We start from the raw sequence: 21,364 nt of genomic DNA on the forward strand, positions 1-21,364 counted from the left end.
CTTATTAGACTGCTTACTGTTTGGAAAAGGATAAGACCGTCTAGCTCACTAGAGCTTTTCTTCTCTGTTGCTTTTTTTGTATCTTCGAATGCAAAATTGCTCAATATTAATTTTTTTAGTTACAGTCAGTCAATATTATATAAAAGTTTATATAAAATATATTAAATGAAAATATTTTGTTTTACTCACAAATAACAATTTCTATTGTATATATATATATATATATATACAATATATTAGTTATAGTATATTTTAATATACAATTTTATAACAAATTAAATAATTTTTTTTAAATAAAATTCAAATTTTGCAATTTAAGTTATTTATTTATTTTTTTTTTTCAATTTAATAAATTTATAAAAAAATATCTTAAAATATATTAAATTTAAATAACTTGTTTAATTTGTTTTTTTTGTTTGTTATATTTTTTTTGTATTTTTTTTGTTTAAAATATACTAAATGTAAATTTTTAATTACTTTTTACTCACAAATAACAATTTCTATTGTATTATATATATATGTGTGTGTGTGTGTGTGTGTGTGTATTAGTTATAGTATATTTTAATATACTATTTTATAAAACAAATTAAATAATTGTTTGAAATAAAGTTCAAATAATACGATATTAAAATATATTACATGTAAATAAGTTGAATAAAATATATTATTAGTTATAATATGTATTATCAATTATATTATTATATAAAGTTTGTTTAAAATAAATTAAATGTACATTTTTCTAGTTTGTAATTAGAGTTTTTAATTACTTTTTATTCACAAATAATTTATACAAATATAGAGCTTGACAAAATGTGTACTTTAAAAAAATTAAACATCTAACAAAATTCTAATATTAGTATAAAATAAATTAAAATACATCACATTTAAATGTAATTATTTCGATGTCTGGCCTTTTCATGCATGAATTATTAAATCATAAAGTAATATTTTATATGTTTGTCTCCCGGTCCTCTGGTTGCAAACCACAGCAGTGAGATTAGATGGAGATTTATACAGAAAAGATTCGTGTCTCTTGTAGAGTTCAATATGAACATTTCTAATCTGAAGATTTGCTCCACATTAGTTTTATAGCTCTATGCTCTAATTGGACTATGATTCGTGACTCACTGAGGTCTGTTTGTGTTTTTCCAAAACTATGATAGGGATGTTTATATGAACAAAACTTGCTCTTCTCCTGTGTGTAGTTCACGGTGGTAAAGGCGTGCGATACACTCACAGTGAAGACGTTTATCCAGAGAAAGGTGTGTCTCTGCAGATCTCTTCTCCACTCATGCACCTCACTTATATTCATGTGTCCAGATAATCATTTCCATATTCATGTCAATATCACCAGCTGCTCTAGTTCTCCAGATTTACACAAAATAAACAGTTTTTTTTCATGGTTTACCTAATAAAAATGTCTGGGGAAAAACAGAAGATCTGTTTGTTAATTACTATAGTAAACTAAAATTATTATTTGTACTGTGGTAGCTTGAAATTGGCTGCAACAGAGAGATTCTGGAAGCATCTTAAACAGTTTGAAGGAGATGTTTACTCAGTTATTATGATATTTCAGCAGTGGCTATAGTCAATATGGTGTTTTGGCAGAAGCTATAATTACTGTGGTGCCTTTTTGTAAGGAGAGACAATAGAGATGCACAATTTGGTGGAATTTGAATTTGATTTGGTGTCATCTTGATGGCTGAGTTAGCTGTTAGCATTGATCTCCTCTGGTTAGTGAGAGTGAATGTTATGGATGACTATATTTTGACATGTTTTTACACACAGTAAGTGTCACATGTGTATGGTTTGATTCTGCTGCTCTCTGCTGGAACAACCTCTAATAGCACTAAAAACACTAACACAAGCACACCTGGTGTAAGACCACATTTAGACTTTATTTATTTTTTATTATATAATATATATATATAGATATATATAATATATATATATATATATATATAGATATATATATAGATATAATATATTCATTCATTCATTCATTCATTCATCGCTGAATTAATTCATTCATTCATTCATTCATTTATTTATTTATTTATTCATTTATTTTTTATTTTTTTTTGCCAGCCGAACCCCTTTAACCTAAAATATTTACTTGAAGTCCCCTGAGATTTTAAGGTGATACTAAAATATTTACTTGAAGTCCCCCTGAGATTTTAAGGTGATATTTTAATAACAGAACTACACATTACACAAGATTTTATTTTGAAAGTATTTTTTTACATTAAATATATATATATATATATCCTATAATAAATATATGTAGGACTGCATGACTGCCAAATTTTTTTATTGTGATTGTTTTGTCATGTATACATTATTTTTTATCATATATTTTAATTGTTTTATTTTTAAATTATTTATATATACTTATATAGGGCTGTATGACTGCCAAAATGGTAATATATATATATATATATATATATATATTTTGTCAAGCATTTATTATTTTGTTTATATATTTCGGTTGTTTTTGTTTTTTAATTAATTATATATAGGACTGAATGACTCCCAAATAATTTAATTGTGATAATTTTGTCTTTTTTTTTTTTTATTGGTGTCATTTGTATATAATTTTTTTTCATATATTCTCTGAATGTTTTTTATTTTACAATTATTTATATATAGGACTGCACGACTACCAACATTTTTATTGTGATTATTTTATCATGTATATATTATTTTGTCATATATTTTAATTGTTTTTATTTTTTAATTATTTATATATACATATATAGGACTGTATAATGACTGCTAAAATGTGTAATTGTAATTATTTTATTTTTATTTTGTCATGCATATATTATTTTGTTTATATATTTGGATTGTTTTTGTTTGTAAATTAATCATATATAGGACTGTATGACTGCCAAATAATTTAATTGTGATTATTTTGTCATTTGTATTTATTTATTTATTTAATTTATTTTTGTTGTCATGTGTATATTATTTTGTTTATATATTCTCTAAATGTTTTTATTTTAAAAGTATTTATATATAGGACTCCAAGACTGCCAAAAAAATTATGATGATTATTTTGTCATTTTAATGGTTTTTATTTTTAAATTATTTATATATATATACGACTGTATGACTGCCAAAAAGTGTAATTATTATTATTATTCTTTTTAATAAATATATAAAAATGAATGACTGAAATATATTACTATTACTAATTGTAAATTACACAAAAAAATAATAATTTATGTGATTAAAATAATAAGAATTCTTATAATTACACAAACTTTATTAAACTTTGGGAATAATGCGAATGTGTAAATACAGTAACCCTAGCGCACACTGTGTTAGCCATCAAAACAAAATCCTCAGAAACCTTGCATCTGATGCACGCTCTTATTCTCTTCTGAATTGCTCAGCCTCAGGCGTGGATGACGCGGTGGGTGAGGTTTGTATGACTGTGGAGATCTCCAGCGACCCAAACACAGGAGGACACAAAATCACAGTTAAAGGTGCTTGTGTCTTTCAGACCTGCTCTGTTTCTCCTGTGTGTCAGTGTCAGGGTCGTGTTAATGCTGCTGTTGTGCTGGGATTGATTGACAGTTGTGGCAGCCAATGACCTTCGCTGGCAGACGCAGGGAATATTCCGGCCCTTCGTGGAGGTTTACATCATCGGGCCGCACCTCAGCGACAAGAAGAGGAAGTTTGCCACCAAATCCAAGAACAACAGCTGGTCGGCCAAGTTCGGCGAATCCTTCCAGTTGTAGGTTTTTAACAGAAACTGATTGAACTTCTGCATAAGATTATGTTTTTATGAAAAGACAATATTTGCCTCCTATACCAATGATTTATTATTTTATGAGGGCGTAGTTTCCTTATTTTATTTATTTATTTATTTAAATTTTATGTCAAATAGTTGACTTTTTTGTTTTGTTTTGTTTTAAGAAATTAATTTATCTGAATAATTTTTGCTGCTACTTATGGATTTTCAAAATGGGTTTATGATGCCGTTAATTTATGAAGGCATTTTCCTAAATGTATATGAAATTGCATTATAAAATTATATTGTTTAGTTTTATTTATTTAAATTTTATTATTTTTTTAAATTATAAGAATTTTTTAATAAGTAAATAATCATTATTTTTAAATAATTAAAATAAAAATATTTAGTAATTGATTTGTCTGCTAATTGATTATGATGCCATTTTTCTAACCATATATATATATATATTGTTTATTTATTTATTTATTTATTTAAATGTTATGTCAAGTACTTCCATTTATCAGAAATTAAATAATCTGAATAATTGATCAGAAAAATAATTAATCTGTATAATTTTGGCTGCTTTTAATGTATTTTTAAAATGAGTTTATGATGCCATTAATTTATGAAGTCATATTTTTTTAACCTAACTGTATAAAAATGACCTTTCATTTATATAATTTTTTACTTATTTAAGTAAAAGTTATGCTTACACAGAAACTAAATATTATTGTTGTTGTACATTAATACTAAAAAACTAAAAAATAAGTTTCATTAATTTAAATAAAGCTGAAATACAGAGTAAAATATAAATATTAGATGGAGAAATCAAATGTATTTTTCCTCGCATGTAATATTTATATTTTATTGTATTTCATCTTTATTTTAGTTTTATCTTAAAAAAGAAAAAAGCATGGCCCTCTTAGACTTGCACTCTATTTATTTACTAACAGCTTGTTTTCTTTAAAAAAAAAAGAAAAGAAACTAACACTAGCTTCTATCATCTTTTTGTTTTCTATCTATTTGTTTTATTTTTTATTTATTTTACAATTAACATAAGCAAATAAACCTCGAACACTAGCTTGCACTATTCTTTTCCTATTCCATCTTATTTTTTATTTTTTTTTCGTTTTCTTTTTATTTATTATGATTTAAAAGACCTTGCTATGTGTACTGCAATAAGCTTACTGAGACTTGTTACAGTACTTGTATATCATTGCTCTTTTGTTGTTTTTGATTGCTTCTATTGTCATCATTTGTAAGTCGTTTTGGATAAAAGCATCTGCTAAATGACTAAATGCAAATGTAAACTATATATATATATATTTTTTTTTTTTTTTTTTTTTTTTTTGAAGTATTTATTCGAGCTGTGTCTGAATCGTCACTGATGTGATTGTCCCTGGCTCCCTCTGTAGTGTGCTGGGCAGTGAGCTGGGTCCGGAGGGTTACGAGCTGCAGGTGTGTGTGAAGGATTACTGTTTTGCGCGCGAGGACCGGACCGTGGGCATGACTCTGCTTCAGATGAAGGAGCTGACGTCCAGAAGCAGCGCCACCTGCTGGCTCCCGCTCGGTAAGCGCATCCACATGGACGAGACGGGCCTCACCGTCCTCCGCATCCTCTCGCAGCGCAACAACGACGAGGTCGCCAAAGAGTTCGTCAAGCTGAAGTCGGACCAGCGCTCGGCCGAGGAGGGCAGGGGGAGCTGAAGCCACGACACTCGGGTGTAAACCAGCAAACGAAAGCAATGCAGCGCCGGAAGCTGAGACAGAACACAGACACACAATCACATCTGCACAGACACAGAAAGCAATCCGATGGGATCCGAGCAAATAATGACGTCTGCAGAAACCCCGACGAATAATATGTGGCCCTGGAGCACAAAACCAGACATAAGTGTCAATTTTTAGAAATTGAGATTTATGCATCATCTGAAAGCTGAATAAATAATCTCTCCACTGATGTATGGTTTGTTAGGAGGACAAAGACATAGGCTGAGATACAACTATTTGAAAATCTAGTGAATCCCCTGAGGGTGCAAAAAAATCTGAATATTGAGAAAATCATCTTTAAAGTTGTTCAAATGAATTCTTAGTAATGCATATTACTAAACAAAAATTAAGTTTTGATATATTTACAGTAGGAAATTTACAAAATATCTTCATGGAACATGATCTTTACTTAATATCCTAATGATTTTTGGCATAAAAGAAAAATGTATAATTTTGACCCATACAGTGTATTTTTGGCTATTGCTACAAATATACCCCAGAGACTTAAAACTGCTTTTGTGCTCCAGGGTCACATATTTCAACTTGACCCTTTACTTCCATTACAGATCATTAATTTGAGTCAGATCATAAATGTTTGATTTCTGTTTTCATTTTAGTTAACGTGTTAGTAATTGATGTTGTTTTTCATGATTTTTATTATTTTTTAAATGTCTTTGTATTTTTTATTCATTTCATTTCGGTTTCATTCAAACTTGATACCAAAATAATTAAAGTAAAACTGAAATAAAATTTATAAAAACTATATAGACATTTTGTTTTTTTTTAAATGGCAAAACTAAATATCTAAAACTTTAAAATTAAAACAGAAAATATTTTTTAAATGGAATTTAAAAAATATTAACAATATTCAAAAATATTAATTGGTTGCCTTGGCCAATAGCTGGAATAAAGTTAAGGGTTTTTAAATTTAATATTTAATTATTTATGTTTTATAATTTATATTTAATTGTATTTCAATTAAAGTTTATTTTATTTCAAGTAACAAATGTTTTTATGGTTATATATATATATATATATATATATTGTTTATTGTTTTAGTGTTATTGATTTACTATTATAGTTTTAATTAATATTGTGAATTAGTTTTATTTTTATGTCTTGTTTTAATTTTAATTCCAAAGTTTTAGTAATTTTGTTGTGCGTTTTTATAATTTATAAAGTTTTTTTTTTTTTTTTTTACCTATAATATAGTTTTTATTAAATATTCTTGGTATAATATTTTTTTTTGTTTAATTGTAGTTATTTTAGTACATCAGCTTAAACTAAATAACAAAGATAAATGTTCATTTGTTCTTTTTCTCTCATTAATTATCCTGTTTTCACTCAGAAATATGTCAGATTATGGAAGTAAAATGGGTCTGGAAATTCTCGTTCACACATCCTCGACTGAGAAGCCTGTAGATTTAATTCTACACACTTTGTTTTGCACTCTGATGGCTGAGTTTAAGTTTCACAGCACAACGCTGGTTTAATGTCACACCTTTTCCGATTGGTCCATAGAATGTTTCCCGACCAATCAGAGATCACGATTCTGCTGAAGGCTGCGTTCACGTCCAATCAGAATGTGCACAATTTAAACATGACGAACCAGAGACGTTCACATGCAAGATCAACTGAACTAACTCTCTTTAAATATAATAGAGCTGCACGATTAATCAAAATCAAAGTGAAATAAATAAATATATGCATGTGTTCATTGATCTCAGAGCGGCTCGGTTCAGAGGAAACGCTGCTCCATACGAACCTGAAGTTGCTTATAAGAGAATTTGAAAATGCAGTTTAAACAAAGCATCTTCCCAAACTTATAATGAGAAGCGCTTATAAACCGGCTTCAACCAAAGAGAAGCTTCCTGTGGTTTTCTGCCAAAAGTTTGATGGTTTCACATTTAAAAACATTGACATTATTATTATTTATTTTTCTCAAATACTGCTTTTTTATTTTACAGTGAAATGTAACAACAGTAATATTTCTTATTTTGTTTAATATTTTATATTTAGTAATAATAGTATTATTTATTACAAATTTATATACAAATTTATTTGTATAGCATTTTCACAATACACACAGTTTTGGTGCAGCTTATAGCGAATATTTCATTAATGTTAATATTAATATCTTAATTTCTTTTTTGCAATATAGTTGCATATATATATATAACTAAAAATAATAACTATAGTCACTTAAATATTATATATATATATAATATATATATATATATATATATAAAATAAAATATATATATATAGTGATTATATATATCTGTGTGTGTATAAAACTAAAAATAATTAGTAATTTTTGATATATAATCGCTAAATATAATTATATTGTGATAATCAAAATTATAAAATTATTTTATTATATACACACACATTAAATTTATATATATATATACACACACACACACATACATACACACACTTATTATTTTGTAGTCATTTTGATATATATTCTCACAATTTTTGTCCAGTTTGCACATCACAAGCTCAATATTCATCAGGAAAACTGCAATCAGATTTTTTTCCCCAAATTTTTTTTCGCTAAATTTTTGATTGTATATGGTGTTTTACTTTTAGATGGAGGTCTTAATTTTATGGTGAAAGCAGTGAAGACTCTCTCTGAGTTCGTTCTGACGTGACGTGAACGCTGCAGACGATAATCTTGAGATGATGTAATGATTGCAATGCTCCTCATGATGAAAAACATTTGCACTTACCCACAATGCAATACGTCCTTGAGTCAGCCAGAACCAGATCTGTGTCCGTGCTCCTGTGTTCTATGACTCTGGGCTCTCTGGAATATTTTGCACTTTCTGCATGTCGAGTCGCTCTTGGTCTCTTCGTCTTCAGCATGTGAACACGAGTCTTCACAACACTGTGACTCCCCTGCAGAACAGACGCTGTGCATTATGGGGCTTTCCTTGGTTTGTGTAACTACATGGCATCCAAAAATACTCTAATAACAGGGTTTTGTTTTGATGTTGTGTGGAAGAGGTGTTTAAGAGGGCTTTATTTTTTTTTTGGATGATATTTCAGAAGTGATTGTTGTTGTGCGGAGTGATGATAAAAAAAACTTTCAGTTTTTTCACAGCTAATAAGAAGTGATTGTTGTGCAGCGAAATGATCCAAAAACACTATATAATATATATATATATTATATATATATATATATATATATATTAGTTTGTATGTGTGTGCGTGTATATATAACAATTTAGTCTTTTATTTTTTTTATGTTTTATTTTATTTTTATTTTTTTTTTATGTTTTTTTTTTTTTTTTTTTTTTTTGATTTAGTTTTAATTTTTATTTAATTTTTAGTTATTTTGGTACATCAGGTTAAATTAAATGAAAAAGAGAACAATGAAAATGTGGGCATCTAGCTGAAAAATAAGTTGTTAAATAAGTTTTTTTTTCATGTTTTTTTTTTTTACAAAAGTAATAAAAGTTTTAATAATTTTTTTAATAATTTAAAAAGTTTGTTTTTATAATTTTGCACCATCTGAAACCGTTATTTTAGTATCATTGATACAATATTATAGTTTTTATTAATATTTTTGAATTAGATTTTATTTTTAGATTTTCTGTTTTCATATTAATTTTAGTTAAAGTTTAGTCATTTTGTTTTGCCATTTTTATTATTTTTCTATATGTCTGTTTTTTGAATAATATTTATATGTAGTTTTTATTCATTTTAATTCAGTTTTAGTTTATGTTGGACTAAATGAAAATGAGAAATGTTTTCTTGTCAACTAGCTGAAATAAAAAAAATTGTTTTATTTGTTTTTATGATTTTTTGGCTGCCGATGCTGCAGAGAGAGCACTTCTGACATTGAGTCTGACAGCATTATAAGGACAGAACTGTGTTATTGACTTTTCTCCAATAATGCATAATTCTAGAGCAATACGCTGGACTCAAACACTTTATGGATACATTAAAGGAATAATTCACCCAAAAGCAATCATTCACCCTCAGGTTGTTTCAGTGCACGATATCCAGTCAATTAGGAGAGGATCCGCTCGTTATTATTAGTCACATGGCCTTTTATGGCACTTTTTTTTGTTCCAAAGTAAGTTTGATTCATGATTGTGAGGTGAACCGGTTCCTGTTAAATGAATCTGTTCCTGGATGCTCAGCGTCCTTCAGACTAAACCACAGTGCAATTAAGTGTCTTTGTAAAGTCATTTCAGCTGATTTCACACGTTTACGATGTATCCACACAAAACACCTGCAGTTCTGTTATTGCTGTAAGAGATGTATGAAGAAAGCAAATAATATGCTCACATCCTGTTATTCGCAATTTTTTAAGTTTGTCTTAATTTTGTGCTGCCTTTAAAACTATCATCAAAGCCAGCTACTTGTTAACATCTTATGTGTTTTAAAAAATATATTTTTATTTTCATAATTTCATAATTTTGTGCTCATTCTGTAACTACTTTACAGCTGTCAGGTTGAAAAATATGTTTTAAATATAATTTTTATATATATTCTTAGAATTTTGCACAACTTCTGAAATGACTTACAGCTGATTTCAGATATCGATTTATGATTTAAGAAATTTAAATATTATTAAATGCTATTTATTTTTATTTCATTTTCAACTTTACGGCTGATGTCATTTAGGCCAGTACATGTTAAAATCATACAAGTAAAAAAAAAAAAAAAAAAAAAAATCAAAATCAAATTTAATTAAAAAATATATGTTTATTTAATACATTTTAAATAATTGAAATAAAATCTATATTTTATAATTTATTTTGTTTGAAATTCCTTTACGACTGACATCATCAGGGCTGGCTACTTGTTAGCGTTACATCATTGTAGCACTGATGTTTTGTGTTGTATTCGTTGATTTCTTTTTCAAACCAGCTTTAAAATCTCTGCGCTCGCAGCCAAACGCAGCACAGCCATTGAATGTTGATTCACACAAGCCTTGGCATCAGATCACACACACGCTGAAGCACAAACGGGCTTGAAGAAACTCATATGCATGCGTGCATGAGCGCAGACGCTGCAGTGCTGCCCGTCCTCTCAATAAACCACGTGCATGATGGGAAGCCAGAAAACCGTCTCGATGTTAAGCTGCCACTTACTGACCATTGACTTCACTGCTGATTTTCCAAAAGAAGAGCCACAAGCTCCGTCTCTGATGTGAATGTGGCATGAGCGGGTGTTTTTATACTCTGGGGACGTTTATAATTTAATTTTGATTGTGTTTAATGAGGATGATCGTGGATTACTGCAGCATTTGCTTCCTATTAAAACAATAATGATCAACCCACTCTGTTTCTTGTCTTATGAAACACCTGCAAGAGCTGCTCAGTGTTGTTTTTCTTTCTTTACAAACTTAATCACGTTTATTGATTATAAAATGTCCAGGTCATCATGCATAATGGATCTGAGCAAGTAGTAATATTATTTATATTTGTATATTAGAACGCTTGTTAATGCTTGCCCCTTGACTTTTTTTGTCATTTGCATTAACCATTAAAAAAAAGAATTTGTAAATATAAATTTTACCCCCCCCAAAAAAAGTTATGAAAACAGTACTTACAAAGTGAAAATATTGGAAAAGTTTATTTAAATTTTATGTTGTTAATTTTAACATAATTGTGGTAATATTAATTTGATTACATGGAGAAAAAAAAAATATATATATATATATATATATATATATTTTTTTTTTTCTCCATATACTCAAATATTGATATATATATTGATCAGAGGAAAATTTCTTCCAAAAAAAAAAAAAATTTGTGTCAAGCAATCTATTATTAATTTTAATACCTTGTAATAAATTTTAACCATCATAGATACACAGAATATAGTATATGATTTTTTTAGTATATTTATAATTTTTATTTATCATAGTTTAATATATGTTATTAAATTATATATTATTTGTTTTATTTGTTTGAATAAATGTATTGAACCTTATTGTAAATTGTTACCCTATTCATCCAACAACAGTCACATGACCTCGTTTCATTTAATTCAGAACTGATCTGAAGAATGTTCTACATTTTAAAGACTCTTCCAAAGTGAAATTCTTGAAAAATTCTCAGCTTCTTCAAAACATTTAAAATATATATATGTCACTACACTGAAATAAAGTCATCTGATTTTGCTAATTATTATTTTCCTGACTTTAAGTTTAATGATGGTTTTAAGTACATTACGTAACCACTTTATATATATATATATATTATTATTATTATTATTTTACACACTAACATTTCCACAAATGACCACATAAAATAAATGTAAAAACACTGAATGCTGTTAGAATAACGCACTTACAGTGGAAGAAAACTGCACCAGCATTTAACAGCAGAAAAGTAAGGTGTAATTTTTTTACTAAAGAACTTAAATTTTCATTAAAAAAATGATCTGAGCTGTAATATCACACTTTTGAAGTGGAACTACTTTTCTAGGTAAATGTTTATATTACTAATGACAGGAATTACGTCATTAACAACCAAGGATATTCTATTAACTATAATACCATTAAAAAAAAAATAATAAATAATATAATAATATATATATATATATATATAGATATATATATATATATATATATATATATACATATATATATACACACACACACATATATACACACACACACACATATACATATATATATTTTATATGTGCACACACACACACACACACACACACACAAATAATGATAGTAATAATATTAATTTAAATTAATGAAATGAATAAAAACTAGACATTTAAAAAAAATGACTAAAACTTTAAAATACAATGAATAAAAACTATATAGACATTAAAAAAAACTAATAAAATGACAAAATAAAATTACTAAAACTTAAAAAAAAAAAATGGTACTTTAAGTTAAAATAAATGCTGTGACAACCAGCTGAAATAAAAACATATATATTTAAAATAAGTTTAAATATTTCAAGAAACTAAAGTAGTTTCATGGTTTTGGTTTTAGTTAACTATAATGACCCTGCAGAGACAGACTGTACAGCAATTAAAGATTTTCTTTACAAACTACTCTTAAAAATAAAGGTGCTTCAAAAGGATCTTCAAGCGATGCCACCGAAGAACCATTTTTGGTTCCACAAAAAACCATTCAGTCAAAGGTTCTTGAAAGAGGTTCTTTCTTACCTTTTTATAACCTGAAGAACCTTATTTAACCACATAGAACCGTTTGTGAAACAGAAAGCTTTTTCAGATGTTAAAGGTTCTCTATGAAACCATTTAGACAAAAAGGTTCTTCTATGGCATCGTATTTTTAAGAGTGTAGGGAACGAGGTTAAAAAAACTAACGTCTTTAACGATTTTCTGTCTTCATACATGCAACAAAGCTTTAATAACACAGAAATGAAGACACGGACACAACGGTTTATTGTTTTACAGTACAAAAACGAAAACAAAAACAAGATTTTATTAAAGAAGCATAAAAAATAAAACTCTTGATACATTTCTTATAACCGTCAAGTCAGCTCAAATTATACGTGTATACAATTGTTCCAGCTCACGGTTAAAAGGTCCATAAACTTTCAAATAAAATATATTTCAATTTTAAATTTTCTTCAATAATTTTTTTCTCATTTTGTTATAAATTGCCTATATGTTGTACACAGGAAACAGAAATATGGAAAATAAAGATAAATTTGCTGTAATAAAAGGGTCACATTATAATCTGGGATATTTATGTCAAGGTAAGCAAATAAATTGTAAAAATAAAATGTGTAAAAAAGTTTTTTTTTGTCTTTAGAAAATTATTAGCTAATGCCTCATGGCTTCAAGACATGCAGAGAGTTTAACTTACAAATAACGATACGCGTTTTAAAAACTACATTAACCTTTTCCGTCATACGTTTGAAAACTAATCCCAATGATTGTATTGAGGATATTTACAATTACGCCTGATATTCGGTTATTGAAATCGCTTTTGGTTCTGCGTAAGAAAGGAATTAAAGCGAAAGTAAAAGCCGAGCGAGTTCAGGGCACAGATGAATCATGGGAAAACAGCGTCTGACGTCGTTCTAATGCAAAACCGCCTGAGATCGTCCTCAGCAAACCCTGTTTGAGGACAAAAAGAAAAGAAAGGAAACCGTTCGACTTCAGGCCGATTGTTCACTAGTCACATGACCCTCTTCGCCAGTACCAAAACACGTCACAAACACGCACAACCTGAAAACTACTAGCTTCTTGTACCTTTCAACCCGTTACACTACTAAACGCTGCTTTTAACGAAGTCTGGGGACGAAAAGAAGAAAACGAACGGCTCAGATTCGACGCGGCTCTCTGTACAAATCACGAAAACTGGAAGAGCGGAGAGAGCTTATGTCACAATCTTCATTCCCGGCAGCGAGTTTCACCACCAAGGCACCGTTAGCGCTTGAATCCTGGCACATTTAATATTCGACACGCCAAAGAAAATCTAAACACGTGTCTAGAGAAAGAAACCTGTACAAACCAAAATGCATTCTCGCCCTTTAAGACGTCAAGAGTCCCTCGCGTTCAAGGAGAAACGGCTCATGCATTGCTAAAACGTACGGAAGCCCTGGTGATTTAGCTGCCACGCGGACTAGCATCCCGTTTATTAGGACGACCTGAAGTGTAGTGTGCAACCAGAAGCCCTTTAGAGTGTGAAAGCATGGCTTGTCGCGTAAAAACTGTCGGGCGGGGCTACAGGTTAATTCATAGGCAGCGTATGGGGAGCTAAGTGCGATCGTAAACGAAAGGGCCGGAAGACAGACGCTAACTCCAGCTAAATACATTTCTGTGTCACAGTCGCTCTTGCACACAATCACGACTAAACATTCGAAAGATTATTCAATATGCGATTTGATTTGAAAAGTCGTAACAGATAAAAGCTCCTCGGTAAATACTAGCAACCCTGTTTCTGGAGTGCAGGAATGAACCGACACGTGAATGTTTTAAGGTAGTGTGGCAGAAGAGAAAATGCACGGTAATGATATTCATAACATGTACTACTCTAGCTATTTCAGATCCAACATACACTAGAACCGTCGCATATCGACTCGTATAAATATTAAGTGTTCGATAATAAAACAGAAATTTCTCATGTTTTGGTCTAAACGAGCGCAGCTTTCGCATAAAAAAAACACCCCCACAAAAATAATTTAAAAAACGACTGCATCGGCAACACGGAAAGAAAAAAAAAACGCGTTAGAAAAAAGTGCAGCGTAAAAGTCGAGTAGAAAAAGTCGGAAGCATGATGGAAAAATAACCCACTGAAGATAAGACGCAGTCTGGCAAGTACTTGAGTGTGTAATACAGTCACTGTTGTTGTTGTTATTATTATTACTGTCAATAAATCAGAATAGTGTCATTTCTAATAATTACTCAAGGCAGTCTTCGTTTAAGAGAAGATCCGGATGCACTGCGTGGCAGGAGTGTGGCAAACGGGACACTCGGGATCCTGCGACTGGCAAATCTGCCCGGCGCAATCCATGCAGAAGAGGTTGTGGCCACACGGGACGAGTGCAGCCGTCACCTCGCTCTCGCAGCACACGAAACAATCCCGCGACACCATCCCGGCCAGGCCACCCGCTTTGAGGCGTCCTAGCATGGTGGATGCGATTCCACCTCCGCTTCCGCCGCCTTCTGAATCAGTTGGCGAGCCACCCGGGAGCGACGATGCCGAGCAGGACGAGTATCCGGTGCTGCTTCCGCCACTGCTGCCGCCGCCCGTCTGGAGCCAGGAGAGAGCGCTGAGCGGGTCGCTTTGGGCACGGCGGGCGAGCGGGTATCTGGGTCGGGCGAGAGGCGCGGGGTTACTGCTCCGCCGCTGAGGCCGCTGCTGTTGCGACGTATTGGCTGAGGTGGCGGCGGCGGCTGCTTTGCACCGTTCAGAAATGGCGCCCATATATTCGCAGCGCCAAATTCAAAACCCAAATCTTCTGACGTCGCAGGCAAGTTCGGAGTCGAATCGCCCGCGAAGGAGAAGCTCCCGCCGGCACTGCTAGTGCTAAAGGGGCTCGTGGGGCTTCCACCGCCGTCCGCCGCCCGTCGAGTCGCCGAAAATGATTCGGACGACATCTTGCGTGTCGAATGGTGCATCTGCGACGGAGGTGGAGGAGCCGAATGAGTCGCACGCGACCAAAGCGCGCCGCTCAAACCGAGCGCTCCAAGACCCTCTAAACTCACATCCGTCCCGTTGTTGTGGAAGTCATTTTCGGTTTGGAGGTCGACGAAAGCGCCGGTGCGCAGCGTGATGTGCGTTTCGATCTCTTCGCGCGCGCGGTCCACGTTCTCCGGCATGCCGGTGACCTCGAACACGGGGTCTTTTTCGCGGCTCGGCGTCACGATGTAGGTGTGTGTCTGCTGCTGGATGCGTTTGATCGTGGCTCCTTTGGGTCCCACCACTAGGCCCACGACGCGGTAGGGAACGCGCACCTGGATGGTGGTCTGTCCGGGGAGGTTGGGAGGGCCGGGAAGCGAGCCGCTCGATCCGGGGCCGTTTGCGCCGGCTTTGCAGCGCGAGGCGCGGATCATGGAGAAGTGCTCGGCCGCTGAGATGATCTCGCGTTTGGCCATTTCCACGTCCTCGCGGCGGCCCGTCACGATGAACACGGGTTCTTCTCCTCTCACGGGGGTTTTGATGTAAGTGTTTGTTTTCGCACGCAAAGCTTTGATCTTGCAACCTGCAAAAAACAAGAAATAAACGTTAAAAATGACGCATTCGACTAACTGACAATAAATATTTATTTATTGTAATGCATAAATAATTTTAATTGTTTCAGTATTTTCATGCTTTAATACTAGTTGCAATAAAATTACACCATTTTTACTAATGCACACATTAACTAAAATTATTTTAATTCGTTGAGATACGACATGGTATATTGTACTTTTTAAAATTAATTTGCCATACCACAGGAACGTTTAAATGAACTAGCAAGGGCAAAAAAGTTGAATAAAAAAAGAAAAGGCAAATTATGACAGACATGTAAAGTTATACATATATATAAATGTAATGATTACATTATATTAATAATTAGTCAATAATACTATTAACAATTTTTTGATTATCATAAGCGTTTACCCAAATAAACAAAGCCTTGATTCTTATATTTGAATTTTTTTTTAATACTTTTAATGAGCTAATTTTACCTGAAAGACAAAAAAAGCAAAATGCAAATTATGACAGGCATACATATATTTATTGAATATATTAATTCCAATATTTTATTAAAATCAATAATACTGACTGTGACTATCATATAAATGCACAACCAAATAAATACCTTGTTTCTAATATATTTTAGAATAACATTTTCAAGTAGTTATTTTATTAACTTTTTTAAATTATAAAACTTGGGTATCTGCTACAGTTACAAATAAAGATGCCATGAAATTAGTTAAAAAATGCATAATTTTAACAGAGAAAATCTAGTTTTTAAAAAAAAGGATAAAAGGTTGAATTTAAAAAAGGTGACAGACATATGTAAATTTATACATAATTATTAATATTGTAATGAAGTAAAATTATGTGAGAAATTATGTTATTAACTCAGACACGTGGTATATCTCTAGTTTTTAAAAATTCATGTCACTACATCACCATTTAAATGAACTTACAAAGACAAAAGGTTGAATGGAAAATGTAAATTTATGCATCATAATAACCAAAATGTTATTATATTCAAATTCAATAGTGATCATACATTATTCCACATAAGTCTTTACCCACATAAATAAATCTTTGTTTCTAATATCTGCAAGTATAATATTTTAAATTAATCAATTTACTTTGTTATTATAATCCTAAAAGTTTTTCAGTAGTAGCATGCTATAGTTTGAAAATGACAGACTACATGGCTTTTAAAATTTGTTAAAAGGCAAAAGGTTTATTTTCAACAAACTTATACTTCATATTTAATTAATTAATTTGTCAGGACCATTTAAAAATTAAAAACTAGCAAAGGCAAAAGGTTGAATACTTTACACAGTTTAATAAAATAACTACGATAAATTAATTTAATTCAGTAATAGTGACACTTTCTGTGACTATCATATAAGCTTATAACCAGGTCACATAAAGCCTGCAAGAATACCATTATAAATGCTTCATAATTCACCCGTGCATTGATAATAAAGTGCAGAATAAAGATGTTTTATTCATTCATCGGCTGTTATTGTGCGGTGCAGAGGTGCGCTGTTCCTTTAAATCCGGGTCACTTCACTCAGCCAATGGCGCGCGCGCTCTGTGACGTCATCGCGGGAGGCAGAACACATGGCATTTCAAACAAAGAGAACAATGCCGCGCCGAGCCAAACCTCGCGTCGCTCGCAGAAACCGCGCTTGTTCCACAGAAACTCAAGTCACTGGAGATTATTCCTCGCGAGTTTGTAACTAACAAGTCCATCGGAGCTGAAATGCGCGTCCCCGGCCTTCTATAATTGCATAACTCATATCCTCACATGACCCCTGCGCGTTCACATAACACTCCGGATCCTGAACGGAACGCAGTCAGAGATCGATAATCAGCAGACAGTGAGGCTCGTGAAGCCGCAGCGGTCGATGCGAGTCTCTATTGTCTGGTTCAGAGCGACAGACCCCCTCCTCCACCCACAACATCCACACTACTGATGTTTATGAAGGACAGAAACACGTCTAAACGTCCAAAAGTACGAAAACACCCGTGCACGCGTGCCAAAACACCACCAACAGAAGCGCAATGCACACGCACCAGGCCGCTCATAATGCGCGCTTATTGTTCTGATGCACTGCATTGCTTTGTTTATGATGTCTAGGAACAGAACGGGAGTGAATATTCAAATCACTCCTTTTGCATGCAATCTCAGACTATTAAAACGATGCTTTTCATATTGCTCCAATGCACGGAACAAAGAATTCAGGCAAACAATCACATTTTTTTAATGCGACTGACTAGTAAACAATGTCACATGACTGATCCCAGTTAGGTTATGCTTATTTTTTTGTTCAACTGCATTCGTTGTTTATTAAATTTTGGAACACAAGGCAATATTTTGCACGCAAATCACTACTTTCAATGATTTCTATTGTTCAAATGCATTGCATTCATTGTTTATGACTCTTGAAACAAAGAATATTTTTGCATTTCCATATTTTTTTGCGGGCAAATAACTACCTTTAATGCATTTTATATTGTTCAATCGTTTAAGAACATTAAATTTGTTTGGACATAATATTTATCAAGCAAATACCTACTTGCAATAATTTCTATTGTTCAAATGCATTGCATTAATTGTTTTTTTCTATCTTGAAACAAAGAATATCATGAAATTTTCATATTTTGCACGCAAAATGCTTTCATATTGTTCAAATGCATTGCATTTATTTATCTTTTAAGAACATAATTTCATATTTTGCGAGCAAATAACTACTTGCGGTGCTTTTCTATTGTTCGAGTGCACTGCATTTGTTGGGATATGATATTAAAACACATTTATCACGCAAATAACTATATGCAATGCTTTACAATTGTTCAAATGCATTGCATTTATTGTTTATCCTCTCTCGGGACATAAACAATATTACAACACTCACTTATTGTTCTACTCCTCTGCATTGCATTTGTTTATCATCTCTTGGATCATAAAGAATCGTAATCAAAGGCATGTTATGTTTTTGTTTATGATGTTTTAGTGAATATTAAAGTCGAGTTACCTTGTCTGCCGACGATCTCGGCCACATGCTCTGACGTGGGCACCGGTACGCACTCGGTCATGTTGACGCTTCTCTTGCGGAGCACCGAGCTTTGTTCCGCGAGGATGGAGGAGTGCGGGCCGGCCATGTGGTATCCGCCGCCGCCTCCCGAGCCGTAGTACTCCGGCGAGGGCGAGCAGGAGCCGGGCGACTCCCGGGAGCCGTTCGTGTGCTCAAGCAGCTGCAGATCGACGTATCCGCCTCCCCCGTTACAGTTCTCACCGACCGAGGTCCCGTCCATACAGTCGACCTTCTCCAGCGCCATGAGTGACAGCTGATCCAGAGCGAAGCGCAGCGCCTCCTGATGGTCCTCGCCCCGGGGCTCCTGCTCGGTGACCCCGCCGGACTGTCCGGTGCTGCTCACTACCATCTCGTGATCCATGATGTCAGGGTGGAACAACGGGCTAGGCATAGTAGCGCCCGCGTGCGCATCAGACAACGAACCGAGCGCGCTTCCTAAAAGAAAAAAACACAATTAAAACAATCAAACACCTTGAGAAGCAGCACAAACCATCTAGAAACGCTCGAAGCAGTCTAAGTGCACACTACAGTGCGCTAAAGCGAGTGTGCTGCTTGTTTTCTAGCACTCCATGCGTCGTGTCCCTTTTGTCTTTATTGTTTCTGCTGCTCTTTAGCTCCGCGAGGTAGCCTCGCAGCGCGGGTATGTTTCGCGTCAAGCGGCCGTTATTACGCAGAGTTCGCGGCGGGAGCGTGACGCGCGCGTCCGCGCCTCGCGATCGGTTGATTTGTGAGTTTAAACGGAGATAACTGGAGTTGAAAGTGAAGTGTTGTTAGCCGCGTCGCTAACCGGAGACGATCAGTCACATTGTCGCCTTTGTTTGCGGATCTCAGCCGCACACCACGCGGGCAATCCCGGGCGTTAACGGAAACCGGCGGACAAGAAACTAGCACGGACAAGCGTTAAATACAGTGGCAGTACCTCACCTTACGTGTTCCCGCTCCGCTCGCCGCTCGTGTCTGCTGTTTCTGGCGGATGAGGGAGATGTGATGGTGGCTAGCCGCTAGCGGAGCTGCTAACTGTTGGGGGGCGTTGGAGGTAAAGACTCGTTTTAAAAGCATTCGCGGTCAAAATCAAACCCCGGCGCGCGTTGGAATCACGCGTCCCGCCTCGGCACCGCTCACGCACGCGGTCTGCTCATTGTTTCTCCGGTTGTTTTCACGCGTGTGTACAGTATAGAGCGCGTTCTCCCGTTCCTCCGGTCCGCCGTCTTTGTCTGTCTGTGTGTGCAGACACACTCTCTCTCTCTCTCTCTCTCTCGCTGCGCTGACGTCACCCGGCGCACAACAAAGGGTTCAAAGGCCACGTGCTGCGCTTCTGGGCCGATTATTTCTTTACAAGTAAATGTATATTGCAATAATATATGTCCATTATATTGAGCCTGTATAAACTCAATCTATATTATAATACATTTTAATGATTCCGTTTATAGATAAATTTTTTCATGAATAGATTATATCAAAGTTCAAGTTTCAACACATTTTTATTAACTATTAAATCAGTTTTAAAAAAAATTAATATGGGAAAGCATATGCATGTATTAATAAACATTTAATTAAATGGTGATATAGATATATATATAACAGAAAAAAATATAACAAAAATATTTTAATTATGGAATTTTATGTGCACACACATATAATTCCATGTATTATACTGTAAAAACATTTAATTAACTAATAAATAAGTGTAAGAAACAATTACTATGTTAATTATGCAAAATATTGATATGGTAAAGCATACGTATTAATATTTGTCATCAGTTAATTGTTTTATATATATATATATATATATATATTATTCCATAAATATATTTTATATTATAAACATATTTGATAAACACTAAATATGTAAATATTTAAATATGAACATTAATTAATGAAAAAGGTTTGTGACTCATTTTTTTTTTTTTTTTTTTTTTTTTCAAATGCCAATATTTGCATTAAAAGAAAAAATGAATATGCTGACGTGTGTTGAAAGTCTTTTATTTTCCAAGTTTACAAAATAATGTGTCTCTCAGCTACAAGGTTTGTCAAAAATATCTAAGATTTCTTGCAAATAAAGGGAAACACAAACACCGCTCCCGCTTTTCTCAAATAGGACTGCAGTGCAAT

General features: G+C 33.1%; 1 protein-coding gene and 1 pseudogene across 1 annotated transcript in view; one reads left to right on the forward strand and one right to left on the reverse strand.

The window, feature by feature from the left end:
- The window catches only part of LOC109058347 (protein unc-13 homolog A-like), a 61,663-nt gene extending 55,944 nt beyond the window's left edge, over positions 1–5,719 (forward strand). The window contains 4 exon segments of the mRNA XM_042768270.1: positions 1,206–1,262; positions 3,399–3,491; positions 3,583–3,742; positions 5,158–5,719. Coding sequence (XP_042624204.1) covers positions 1,206–1,262; positions 3,399–3,491; positions 3,583–3,742; positions 5,158–5,449 — 602 coding nt within the window. The 3' untranslated portion in view covers positions 5,450–5,719.
- A 7,188-nt stretch (positions 5,720–12,907) lies between these two features.
- Positions 12,908–20,519, reverse strand: LOC109098808 (annotated as a pseudogene).
- Positions 20,520–21,364: the final 845 nt, after the last annotated feature.

The sequence above is a fragment of the Cyprinus carpio genome, chromosome A2 (genome assembly GCF_018340385.1).
Source record: "Cyprinus carpio isolate SPL01 chromosome A2, ASM1834038v1, whole genome shotgun sequence".
NCBI lineage: Eukaryota > Metazoa > Chordata > Actinopteri > Cypriniformes > Cyprinidae > Cyprinus > Cyprinus carpio.